This window comes from Cucurbita pepo, chromosome LG03 (genome assembly GCF_002806865.2).
Source record: "Cucurbita pepo subsp. pepo cultivar mu-cu-16 chromosome LG03, ASM280686v2, whole genome shotgun sequence".
Taxonomy (NCBI): Eukaryota; Viridiplantae; Streptophyta; class Magnoliopsida; order Cucurbitales; family Cucurbitaceae; genus Cucurbita; species Cucurbita pepo.
In genome coordinates, this window is record NC_036640.1 from 1,562,030 (window position 1) to 1,575,011 (window position 12,982).

General features: G+C 39.4%; 5 protein-coding genes and 1 non-coding gene across 6 annotated transcripts; 2 read left to right on the forward strand and 4 right to left on the reverse strand.

The window, feature by feature from the left end:
* Positions 1-645, reverse strand: LOC111791661 (NDR1/HIN1-like protein 10). Its single transcript, XM_023673095.1, has one exon. The coding sequence runs from the start codon at positions 643-645 to the stop codon at positions 1-3; it is 645 nt and encodes a 214-aa protein (XP_023528863.1).
* Positions 646-2,627: 1,982 nt separating this feature from the next.
* LOC111791087 (NDR1/HIN1-like protein 1) lies at positions 2,628-3,450 on the reverse strand. The gene has a single exon (XM_023672289.1). It carries the CDS (start codon positions 3,437-3,439, stop codon positions 2,804-2,806), a length of 636 nt encoding a protein of 211 aa, XP_023528057.1. The 5' UTR covers positions 3,440-3,450; the 3' UTR covers positions 2,628-2,803.
* A 600-nt stretch (positions 3,451-4,050) lies between these two features.
* On the reverse strand, positions 4,051-4,962 carry LOC111791665. Its single transcript, XM_023673102.1, has one exon. The coding sequence runs from the start codon at positions 4,960-4,962 to the stop codon at positions 4,051-4,053; it is 912 nt and encodes a 303-aa protein (XP_023528870.1).
* Positions 4,963-6,818: 1,856 nt separating this feature from the next.
* LOC111791152 (nudix hydrolase 26, chloroplastic-like) lies at positions 6,819-9,212 on the forward strand. Its single transcript, XM_023672390.1, has 6 exons — positions 6,819-7,397; positions 7,494-7,544; positions 8,122-8,214; positions 8,323-8,417; positions 8,667-8,781; positions 8,853-9,212. Exons 1-6 carry the CDS (start codon positions 7,203-7,205, stop codon positions 8,970-8,972), a joined length of 669 nt encoding a protein of 222 aa, XP_023528158.1. The 5' UTR covers positions 6,819-7,202; the 3' UTR covers positions 8,973-9,212.
* Positions 9,213-9,969: 757 nt separating this feature from the next.
* Positions 9,970-10,132, forward strand: LOC111791914. Its single transcript, XR_002814703.1, has one exon. It is a non-coding gene; the product is annotated as a U1 spliceosomal RNA (small nuclear RNA).
* Positions 10,133-10,445: 313 nt separating this feature from the next.
* On the reverse strand, positions 10,446-12,724 carry LOC111791055 (protein CHROMOSOME TRANSMISSION FIDELITY 7). Its single transcript, XM_023672240.1, has 6 exons — positions 12,484-12,724; positions 12,094-12,364; positions 11,920-12,015; positions 11,740-11,808; positions 11,124-11,470; positions 10,446-10,729 (listed from the first exon to the last, which is right to left on the reverse strand). The coding sequence occupies exons 1-6, from the start codon at positions 12,657-12,659 to the stop codon at positions 10,591-10,593; spliced, it is 1,098 nt and encodes a 365-aa protein (XP_023528008.1). The 5' UTR covers positions 12,660-12,724; the 3' UTR covers positions 10,446-10,590.
* Positions 12,725-12,982: the final 258 nt, after the last annotated feature.

Here is a 12,982-nt window from a genome sequence, read left to right on the forward strand (position 1 = left end):
TCAGAATTGGAAATCACAGGCAGTGTTGGGAAAGAAAACAAAAGACTTGGGAGCATTACTGAATGGAACCCTCAATCCACAGTGCACCTTGGGCTTTAATTTCAACACCACCTCACCGGACTTCATCCTTAACCGGAAAGAGAACTTGACATCAATCGGGTATTGCCCCTCAGCTTTCTCGGAGTTGAACTCAACAATTTCATCGCCGGCGAGAAGGATCAGGCGTTGACCCTCGAAGTTATTGGGGCTGAGGACGGCGGTGCTCTTGGTGTCTTGGAAGAACGCTGGCAGCGAGAGGCTGTTAAGCCTCCGGTTCTTATAAAGGACAACCATTTCATTAGTGTCGTAGTAAACTCGGTAGCGCTTGTTGGGGTTTGTGATGGTAACGTTAAGACCCAAGTTGTAATAGAGCTGATTGGCAGTGATGTTGAATTGGGTGAGTTTAGCGGAGGTCACATTGAACTCAAGCTTATGTGGACGGTACACAATCCCTAATATCAACAATACAATACCAACCCCCACGATGAACCCAATTGCCACCTTCAGAATGGTGCAAAGGACGCGCCGCCCGCGGTGTCTCTTGGACGAAGGAGGCACGGTGGGGCCGTAGAAGTTGGCGTTCAAATAGGGCTGTTTGTCGGCCATGGAGCAGGAGATTAGAGTTAATAATGGTAAAGCGAAGTGAATTTAGAATTGGATGATTTAGTATATTTATAAGGAAGTTGGGGCATTCTGTAAGGAAAGCCCACAACTTGTTTTTTTTTTTTAATGATCAAATTTTAGGGTTTGATTCAACACGTGGGATATAGAAGAGTTGACATCATAATTTGGTCAAGTAATACTATATTGACTTTGAAAATATTGGAAAATCAAAATATGTCCCCTTACAATGATCTATGTAACTGTTAGACGAACACAACTCTCCACAATAATATGATATTGTCCACTTTGAACATATGCTCTCATCATTCACCATAGAGATAGTATTCATTGATTATATACTGATGGTCATTCCTTAAATGAGCGGATATGGAACTTTTGTCATCCTTCAAAGAAAATTGAAACAGAGAAGAACAAAAATGTCAACGGCAGCCATTGGAAGACGCCAGAATTTAACAAGTTGAAATAAATATATTCTAATTCCCAACCCAGTTCCATTGAAGCTTCCCAAGCTTTTTATTTATCTTTCTTTAAATAATAAAAAAACTGCTACATGGTTTTATTAAACGAATTAAATACTGTTTGTTGAAATAATAGGGCTGCTTTTGACATTGTCCATTTTGATTTCTTTTTAGTTTTTTGATTAATTCCTCCAATTAGCTATTCAACATGAAGCTTTAAAACAGCAATTCTGATATGAATGGCGTTACCCAAACACCTATGAATGTAGATTTAATGGAAATATCTTTGTTATTGTTTGGGCAAATTAAGTTGAGAAAAAGGGAATCATAATGAAATAAATTAAACCCAACTCAACCGTTTCCAATTGCGTTCTCTTTAGGGTGTTTCTGGAATTAAGATAATTGTTTATCTGTAACCATTCAAGCTCACCGCTAGCCAATATTGTCTTCTTTGTAATTTCTCTTCTAGGTTTCCTCTCGATATAGAGATATGATAATAAAAGATTTGTTTTTTTTTTTTTTTTTTACTTATTAATAACACCTTAAAATGTCTTGTAAATTATAATCATAAAGAATATAATAGTTCTAAAAAAACTACTTTTTCACTTTTAAAAAAGTGAATTTTAATATTCTATTAGCAAAGAAGGTAACAATCCACCAAAAACCATATCTTATTCGTACAAAATATAACAAAATCTCATCATAAATACAACATACTCACATCATTTAATCTAACATTAAATCGATATTAAATGAATCTGAGAAATGGCCATTTAAAGGAGGATTAAATGCATTACAATTAATAATCTTGCATATGAAGTGCCCCATTCATATATACATATGATATTATAATAAATAACATTGGGAAGGAGGAACGATATGACGCATAAAAGCATATGGGATAAAGAGATTGGAATATGTAAAAGGGCATTTTTGGATGTGAAGCTTCCATTCAACACTTCCACAATTTGCCTCTTTACAATCTTCTAAAGTTTAGGGAATATATTTATCTTCTTATATTATTACTAGTGCTACATATAATAATACTACAACCTTACTAATATTTTAACTCACTTTATATGAGTTTAAACTATATTATAAAGAATATATGATTATGATTGCATTATACAATAAAGTTCATATACCTTATTATATGTAACGTCGAATATGATCCCTTTTTCTTTTTTCATGTGATAGTCCGGATGCCAATAAGGTATCATACAAGCTTCATTCTTTTGATTAGTGAAGAAGACTAAATTATCCCACGAACCAACACAAGTTTATCCAACATAAAAAAGCTTAACTATGTAAGTCTTTTTTAGTCATCCTATCATCAACATCGCGCTCATTTGATTGTGGTATGAGTTGATTCATGTACTCTTTTTTTACTCGAGTGTCTTAATCATTGCACACAAAGTTTGGTCTCGGGTTCGTCCATTTATATTTAATATTTAATAGATTTTTTAATCTTATAAAATGTATATTAAAGATTTGACAAATAACACATAAAATCAAGATTGGAAGTTGTATATTACAACTTTTTAAAGATTAAAGATGAAGATAAAATTACAAAAATGAAAAGAGATTAAGCTGCATAATTAACCCACATTACCACTAATCTCATTTATTAAAACATATTTATTTTTCCCTAATCCTTGGACGAAAGCACATTTACCCTAAATTCAAATACTAACATGGCATCTCTGAACCACCTGGTACTTCACGTTATACTGAACAATGGATCCGTCTCCGGACGGCGGACACCCATCGAACTTGATCACCACCGGGCAGTTCACGTGGAACTGATACCGACCACTGATAAAGTTTCCAACTTTCCAACGGACCCGCCCCTCAATTTTGACAAGCAACGGCAGCGCTCCGACGTCACGATCCTGATTCAGCGCCGTGCTGATGAAGGGCGCAACCGGGACGGCGGTGCCGGAGACGAAAGGGGACCATACGCTAACTTCCTTATGGCCTTGGTAAAACCGAGGGATGAGAGTGTGGAGAGTGATCTGTTGGTTCCGGTAAATGGCGGAGACGTGGAGGTCTTCGTAGTAGATTCCGATGCGGCGGTTGGGGTTGCGGGAAGAGATAGTGAGGAGGAAATTGGAGGTGAGGAAACTGGGGACGGTGGCGTTGAAGGCGTAGACGGTGACGTCTTGGAGGAGGAAAGTGGGCTTGGTGGGGCGGAGGACGGCCCAGATTATAAGGATGCTGAGGAGGAGGAGGAAGATTAAGATACCGACGACGGCGCCGATTAGGGTTAGGAGCTTAATGCGCTTTTTCTTGCAGTGCTTCTCGCAGTCGTATGCCATGAGAACTGAATGGGTGTGGGAGTGAAGGAGAATGGAGGGTATTTATATTTAATCTACACCGTTCATTTCCAATCCGGCCCCACCACCGTTGTTTTTGTAATAAATTGATTTGGAGGCCTATAATGAATGTTGTTACTTTAATTATGGCAATAATGATCTTAATGGATAGTATAATACATTGATTTGAAATTAATAATTGATTATTTGGTACGAACAATTATTAAAGTCCTTCAACAACTTACTACTAACTTTATAATTCAATCCACTTATTTTAAATTATAATTTGTTGTTAATAATTAAAGTGATTTTGTCATTTTAGAAACAATGTTAATAGTTGGAAAATCCGAATTGGAGATCAAATTATGTGTAGGAAAAGAAAAAGAAAAATTGAATGAAAATTTGAAGTTATGAGTTTATAGTGTTTTTTAATTGGAATGGAAGGTGGGGATACAAAGTTGTTAATGAAAGAAATGGAAGTTTTGGGCGCAATTGTTGTGTTACGAACCTATATTATATACAATCCAAACCGAAGAAGGCTCGTTAGAGAAGGGGAAACAGACGTAAAAAATTCTAAAAAGAAGAAAAACAGAGACATTTCACCCAGGAATATTCTAGACGAGAACCTTACAAGTCTTCGAGTGGGCGCCGGGGGAGTACACGCCATCGGTGGTGTGTCCGGTGAAGACCAGCTTCAAATCCTCACAGAACACTCTGAGAATAACGCGCCTGGTCCACCCAGACCCGGAACCAGAACGGAAAGTTGTCCACGCGAGTAATCTCAAGGTGAAACTAACCGTTCCAGTGGCTCTCTCCCGCTCGAGCTTCTCCTCCGTTTGGGCCCAATTTCCGGGGTCATCCGGGCTACTGGAGGTCATTTTAACCAGCATTTGCCTGCTTTTCTCCATGTCCAGAAAGAAAGGGTCGGAGAAGGAGGTTGCCACCGTGTTCTCATTGTAGTCCACGAAACTCCGGATCCGCTCGAAATGCAGGTTGAGTTTGTGGTTGGGATTTTGGACCGTTACTTTGAGGTCCCAGATCCCGGAGTAATTGGATTTGGAGATGTTGAAATTGGTGAGGGAGAAGGAATCCACTTTGAAATTTGGGATTTCGGGGCGGAGGATGATCCAGGTGATAATGCTGGACATGGTCATTATAATCACCAAAAGGAGCAACGCCGCAAAAATGCCGCGGAGGAATCCAGCGCCTGCCGTCTCCTGTCGGTAGTATTGGGGATTGTTGTTGTTGTTGTTGCTATTGTAATAAGCGGCGGGAGGGGCCTGGGTGTAGGCGTAGGCGTTGTAAGGGGGGTAATTCCCTGGGGCCGGAGGGTACCCTGGATGTGGCGCTGGAGGATACCCCATGGCTGGAGGGTAGCCATGGGCGTGAGGAGGATACCCCAGGGTGGTGGGTGGGGGGTAGATGGGAGGAGGGTTGTTTCCGGCGGAGGGAGGAAGCGGGGGAGGTGGGTCGGTGGGCTTGGATTGGGATTGGAAATGTTGTTGATCCACGGATGAAGAAGCCATTTGGAAGTGTCTCTGTTTATGAGTTTTCTCTCTCTCTATGGCCTGGAATTGGAGAGAGAGAGAGAGAGAGAGGGAGAGAAAAATGGGAAGGGAGAGGAGTTTGAGGGGGGGGAATTGGAGGAGTTAGAATATGGACATCAACCAAAGCTTTTCTTAGAAATATCACGTAACCTTCGGACCTTGTCATCTTCAACCTCTGTTTTCCAAACCATTACCAACGCGATAATATTGACCAAACTTTTCTTAACCTTTTTTTTCTCCTCTCTATAATTACATGTTTCAGTTTTCCACTAACCTTTTCGCAAACACTAAAATTTATATTCTTTCCAATCTTTCAATATTCTTCTTATTTAGAGAGTACACAAATTTTAAAACAATATCAATATTTGTCACCAATGTCCATCTTACATACTATTTCATCCAATTTCATGTCGGTTAAAGACAAACAAAGATAGGTCTTACCCCAACTATATTTTGTCAAAATAATTTTGTTTAATATATAGTTTCAAACCCACATTTGAGCAGAAACATTATTTTCTTTCCCAGCTTAGAAATATGAAAGAAAAATAAACAAGATAGATCTTTGAAAATACCCATATTCTTAATACCTTCAAAAGAAATCCAATATTTTATTGAAGGAAATCCCAATCCAATCCCCCCAACATGACACTACACATGAAAGAACAGAAGGAGCGAATGGTCATTTTGAATTGGACTATAAAGCGAATAATAAATTCCGGCTAAAATACAAATAAAGAGAAGAAATTTAATTGGGAGGAAAACCAACAACAATATTAATAATAATTATATCAATATTGAAAAAGCAGACTCTTCTTCTACTCCCACATCGTTAAACAAAAAAAAAAAAAGAAAAAAAAAAAACTCTTTCCTCCTTTTGGTCAAAATAGTCTCACAATTTTAAAGAAAATATTAGGTGGATGGTGGACCAACCTGCTGATTCTCTGTGATCAACGGCTACGATCCTTCCTCCTGAAGGGCCATTTGTAAGCCAATGGAAGAATTTGGTACACTCTTCTTACGGTGTACTCGACTTCACACGAATAATTCCCCCCTCCCCCCACCATTCCCTCTCCTTCCCTTCCACCTACTCTGTTACTTATTCACACGCACCGCACACAACGAGAAGACCAAAATAAGCTAATTCGGCTCGGATTCTTTTATGGGTCGAGCTATCGGACCAGCATGTGACCGGAATCCCGCCGTCACGGCATCGTTGGCGCAGCAGTGAAATCCAACTGCCACCCCGGTCTCTCTCGCACTCAGGCAGTCACGGCAGGCCGTCGTCTTCGATTTCGCAGTACCGTTCCAGCCACCGTCTCCGTCTCCGCCCACCGTCAGATTCCTTAGCCCTACCCTCGTTGAGTAGTTCTCCCTCTCCAATTGCAGCTTCCGAATTCGCTCTTCGTAATCGTATCGGTCCATCGCCGGCGAGATGAAGCCGGAGAGCATTTCGTTTTCAATGCCAGCGTTTCGTCTCAACAACATCACATTCTCCGGTGGATTCTTCTTATTCGGTTGATTCGTCTTTGCCCTCGTCTTCGTCGCTGACGGGAGGTAGTATTCGTCTTCGTTGTTGTCGGTAACCTTCCGCCTCCTCTCGCGTCTCGACCGTTTCAAAACAACAAGAAAGAAGCTGTTCTTCTCGCAGGAAATTGCGCCGAAGTTGACCTTCCCGGTGATGGGGATTCTCCGCCGAATCTTCGTCGAGAAATCCAGAGACATCTTGTACTCGGCGAGGTAAACCGTGAATTGGTGCGAAGAGATTCCGATCATCTTGCTCAAATCCGACTGAAAATTCTTGAAATCCGTCAAAGAAGAAACGATGACGGAACCGATGGGGACATCTTGCTCGCCGTCGTGGAAAACGATCGGGAACGAAACGCCTCCAGCGGTCTCCACCATCGCCGCTACAAGTGAATGAATTCTTGTTCAATTGCGGAACAGAAGAAAAAATCTCGTAAAGAAGGAAGAAGAAGAAAGAAGAAGAAAGAAGAAGAAGAGGGTTTTAGAGAGAAATCTTGAAGGAGGAGGCTATGGGGGCTTTTACAGAGTGGGTTTTAGGTTTTTATGGTAAGAAGGAGAAGGCGGTGAGGGTATTTTAGGAATAAAATATCAGATTTGGGGCTTTGGTACTAAGGAAGCAAAATAGAAGAACTTGGAAGGAAATTTCAAAACGCCAAAAGAGACTTGGGAATCAAGTAAACGGAAACGACAGCGTAATGGTTGCTTTGAGTGTGTTTGGACCAAATTGCCCCTCTTTTTCAATTGATGTCTCGTCAACGCCTCATTGGAGGGGGATTTCATCGTGTTGCTGTCTCTTCCGGCCTTCGTCTTCTTCTTCATCATCCATGGAGTTTCCTCCAGAAGGTTACAGAAGAAACGTTGGGATTTGTCTCTTTAATCCTTCTGGAAAAGTAATTTCTCTTATCCTTCCTCGCCTTCTTCTTTCTCTCCCATCTTGTTTTCTTCTGTTGATGATAATTGTTTTCTGTCCATTTAATCTTTTGCAGATTTTTGCAGCTTCGAGGCTGAACAGGCCTGAAGTCTGGGAAATGCCTCAGGTAATTTCTATTCCGACGTATTTCCAACTTTATTCATTGGGAAACAGGAAAGCACCGTCTCGCTGCTTTATTCCGTGCGAATTAGGGCATATAATTTATAGGTTCCATCTCTGATTTCTTTGTGGGAATATCCGGAAATCCTTTTGAAGGGCTCCTCAGATTTTCTTACACGCGAGTGAGAAATTCGAGGATCCTCTCAAATGAGAAGGGGATTTGTGCAAAATTGAATCCATCTCTCTCGAATCTTCTCTTTGAACATATTCTTAGTGAAATTCTTGCAATGGCTAGAACATTTCAAGTGAAAATTCTTTCTATGCTGCCATGGTTTCTTTCCATTAGGGAACTGTATTACCTTTCAGAAATCTGTTTATGGTATTGATGGGAACATTGACAATTTTGTGTGTTTCTTATCTTTTCAATCATGAGACTGAGAGGTGTTAGAAATGATGTATTTCATCTACATCTGCATTGTATTGTATCCCTAAATGATATAGCCTTTATTACTGCCTCGCGGGGCTTGAAGGTAGTGGAGGATCCTTAGATTTGTTTTCCTTGAAAATGATTTGCCATCATACAGGGTGGTGTAAATGAAGGCGAAGATCTCACTACGGCAGCCAAGAGAGAACTCGCTGAAGAAACTGGGGTAGTTTCTGCAGAAATTATTGCAGAGGTATGCATTTGGAGATGCCTCCAGCTTCTATATCTCGTTTTTCTATAGAAAAATGAAATCCAGCTTCGTTGAAATCGGGACTGATTCGTTCTATGGTTAAATATATAGCTACCCTACTGGCTTAGTTACGATTTCTCGCCCGAAACCAGCATCAAACTCAGCAAACACTGGGGAGTAAGATACAAAGGCCAAACCCAAAAGTGGTATTGTCACCTGAAAATCTGGCTTCTGTCCTTTTGATGTTAAGGAACCTCCTTTTTAAAACGTGTCTGGACAGAGTCGTGCATTCTTGGTATAATCTTCTTGTTTATCATTAAAGAACCTATTGCGTGCGTATTTGGTAACTGTTTTTCTTTTTTTTCTTCCTCGAAAACTTGATCAATGTTTAAGGATTATGTGTTATCCCCTTCAAGCTTCCATGTTGGTTTGATCGATCCTGAAGCTCGTGACAGGTTTCTAATGAAGTTCACCGGAAAAGAAGAAGAGATTAATCTTCTGGGTGATGGAACTGAAAGGCAAGAGTTTGGGGAGTGGTTATGGATGTCAATTGAACAGATTATGAACCAAGTGAGTAAATTTCTTGTTGCTTCATTCTTTGTCCTGCAATTTCTCTTACTTTCTTATAATCGTTTGAACAGACTGCCGATGTCCGGAAGCCTGTTTATGCACAAGTGATGAAGGAATTTGGTAACTTCATACTTGGAAATGAGTGTGATGATGTTTCTTTCAAGCAGAGTGAAACCCAATTAGTTAGCTGAAGTGTTCAAATTCTGCTATGGGAAGAAGAAAATTTATATTCATTATTCATACCACAATCATTATACGTGTACCGTATGAATCACAGGTTCGTATAAAATGTTGTATTCTTGTATCTAACTCTTGTTGTTCAAACAAGAACGCCAAAATTTGAAGGTCTTGATAACTTTTGAGATAAGGCAGAATGTTTGATCCTTGTGGGATATGATGGACCATTGGTGGATTCATGTTCATATTTGAAATCTGAGGCAAAGATATGGGAATCAGAACCTTCACTAAATAATTTGTGCAGCTGTAAAAGGGTTTATTAGTCCAAATATGGGTTTGTAAATGATTTCCACGAGCTTGATTTTGACGCTCTTCTCCTTATTACCTTCGCTTTCTTGCTTGTAAGGCCACGTTTGGGGGAATGTGGATGAAGGCATTTTGATTCATAGAATGGAATCAGAACGTGGAATTCGCTTTTAAATGTGGGAGTTATTCTTTATTCTTTATTCTTTTCAAAGTGATAATTATTCATTGCCCAAAACCAAACCTTCAAATTTTGTTCTCTTTTCTTGTTTTGGGATTATTATATACTTTACTATCTCGCCTATTCTTTTGTTCTTTTATACTTATTGTTACCAATAATCATTTTTGAAGGGAAAATAATGCACTTTTAGCTTATGATTTTGGTTTAGGTCATGGGTTCAAATCATTCCACTATTTGAGAAAGTATTATAAAAATTTTACCATTTTAACTCTATGTTTTAATAATATGAAAACGATAAGGTTGAGGTAGAAAATTTGGGTGAACCACGTTTTTAAATAATGTAATCCATATCCTAAGATTGCAACAATGGCTAAACCATATGGTGAAGATTTGAGAACATAACATTTTTCCTAGCCAAGAGGTGATGGAGAGCAGCTAAATTTGGTTATACTTGTCCCACATCGAGAAAGCGTGAGGAGTTGCTGCATGGGGGGCCTATAAAAGTAATGGGAGAGGCACTTTACAACATACTTACCTGGACGGGGTCAATGGGCGATCATTAAGGTCCATGGCCTAGATTGGTGACCTCCATTGCACTGTGGGAGGGGTGCCCGTCTAAGGTCTGTCCAAAGTGGCGGAACCTACGTCATTATTTGTGGTAGCGGGGGCCTGCGTTCGCGCGGCCCCCAATCAATTTCCAGTCCAAAATTTATTTTTTGAATCGTTCGCGCGGACCCCATTCCTCTTCCTCATCATCTCCTACTTTCTAATACTTCTCATTCTCCCTAAGCACCCTCGATGTCGCCAGTGGGTCCATTTAGTACGCGTTACAAGTCTGGCCATGGAACCGAATTCGAACAATTTGATTCCATAGTTTCAGATTTGGAACCAAATCTCATTGTTTCAAACCAGGAATCATGGAGGAGCTAAACCGTTCCAAAGTATATCATGGATATTTAAATAATTATATCACAATCTAATTTCTAATAGGATATGATTTGCATTTGATACTAATTCATCTCATTTCTATTAATTCCTTTCTAATTCTTTGTTGTAAGTAAACAAAGACTATACACCAATTAAAGTGCCCCATATTATTTTCATAAGCTATTCTCTATACCTATCGAATTGGCTTGATTTCAATATCCTCATATCAGAGTGTCGCTTTTATATGCCAATATAGATCTGGAGCCGACATATCTTGATGCCAAAGCCATTCCAGAAGAAGTTGGCTGAGAGAATGCCAATTGAGAGCACTCGAGGGAACCTCCCTTGCAGAAGCTTTTCCTGCAGCATAGAGAAACAAGAATGAGATCTCACTTTGATGTGTAGTTTGCCCTTTCCAAAGAATGGTGACGGTCTTGTGTCAATTTGGTAAGCTTTTGTAAAAACAAATTCAAGCATCTAGATATCTAATAATTTTAGCCCTTTCCAAAACAAAATCTGTCCAAACAATTCAATAAAACTAGCATATCCTATAAGACTATAGCACCCGTGTAACAGCTAAAGCCTACCGCTAGTAGATATGATTCGTTTTGGCCCATTACTTATAACCTCACAGAGAGAGAGATTTATTTAAGGAATACTTCATTCCCCTCCCCAACCAAATTTATCAGATAGTTTGTTGGGTTTCCGGTAGAATAGAAAAGATAATGATGTTTATGTGTTTATACTTTTTTACCTTGCAGCATCTAGCAATTGGGTGGCAATATGTTTTCTTCTGTTGGCAGGAGTAACCCAAATTGCACGAATTCCACAAACAGCAGGAACAGCTTCTTCTTCACATAAAATTACACCATTCAGGGTCACATCCAATGCCTCGGGATTATCAGTAGGTTTCTTCAAAATGGCTTCTCTCCGGAAACTGATGTTACCAAACTGCAAGGTTGTTGAATTTGGTTTTGAATCCTTCATCTTAGACTCTTCGGGTCTTTCGTCCAGAAAACATGAAACAACTTTATAAGCTTTCATTATTGGTTCTACAACCAGACATCCTACAATTCTTTGGGATGAAACAAACAGATAAACCTGCAGTTGGATGAGAAAATTAAGTGCAGAAACATGATGGTAAGGAATCACAGTACATGCAATATGGAAGTCCGGATGAAATGGAAACATTGAGAACATGGAAAACAGATTTGATTTTTTACTCTGATAGCACAACAAATTAGAAGCCCAATTATGAAATTCAGATGAAGAAAAAGGCTGATTCTCTTTCTATCAATTGATGAATGTGTGCAAAAGAATCAATATGATCAAGAACTCTGAAATTGTTCAGTTTATAGTAAGTCAAGCACCTGGCAGTTCTTATGCAATATCCATCCATTTCCTAGCTCTTTTTCCATCATCTTGACCACCTCTTCAATCTGCCAGTAGAACAAAATTGATCAACATGAAGAAAAATGTTGGATTATCCCGCTATAACTTGATTTCACTAAGTATTTGACTTCAACAGTCCAAATTTAATGAGTTTGAACCTTGTTCCAGTGGGCAGAGGGGTCAGAATTCAACACCAACAAAATACGGCCGTCTTCAACAGTGGAAATATTGATAAGCCTTTCGTGAGACCATCCCTACCAGTGGTGCAAAAATGCAATTAGAAAGAGACGCAGAAACAAACCAGAGAAAGAAAAATAAAACGTTGGCTGCACCTTAAATTGGATTCCACATGTGTACTTCTTATGAAACGATTTATGATATGTTTCATCGCCTTCATCTCCACGAGCATATTTGATTCCACAGGTGGAACAAAAATGGAGTAAGAAATCAGACTGGCCAAAAAGTAAATGGTACTGAGCATAGCTTCTTTTCTTGTTCTTGACCACAGGTTTGGTCAATGAAACCAATTCTTCTTTTGCAGGCGAATCACCTGGGATTGGAATATTTATCTCCGAGTCTACACATTGTGGACTTCTCACGATTCTTAGAATATAAATTTTTTGAGTGACAGAACAAACAAAACGGATTTCATCAATAACAGCCAATTACAATTTCTGAGCGAGGAAGAAGAAGAAGAAGAAGAAGAAGAATCTGGGAGATACCTATCGGAGCTCGGAGCTCTACGCTTGTACGTGTTGACGTATTGATGCTCTGCTTTTTCCCAGATCTTCAATGCTCCATCGTCGCAGTCGTCGGCGTCTGTATTCAAGGGTTCCGGCGACTTGTGCGCTGAAATCGAAGGGCGGGGTTTGAAGAAGGCGCTGATTTTGGATTGCATGATTGGAAAGAAAATTGAAGATCTCAATTCGCATCTTTCCCCTATGATTCTTAGAAACTGGCAGTTTTCCCGCCATTGGATCGCTGAAATTTTGGTTTCCCGCTCTTTTCTTTTAAATAATATTCTTTAAAAAATTATGTAATTTATATTCCAATTTAATATTATTCACTTTAAGTGGCATAAGCTCTCATGATTAACTGATACGAAACTCCCTTCCAACAATCCGCAACATAACAAAATCAAAAGGTTGAATAATCGAAGTTGAACATGATTATTTAGATTCATGGATAAAGTTTGAAAGTTACGTTATTAATTATTTGTGG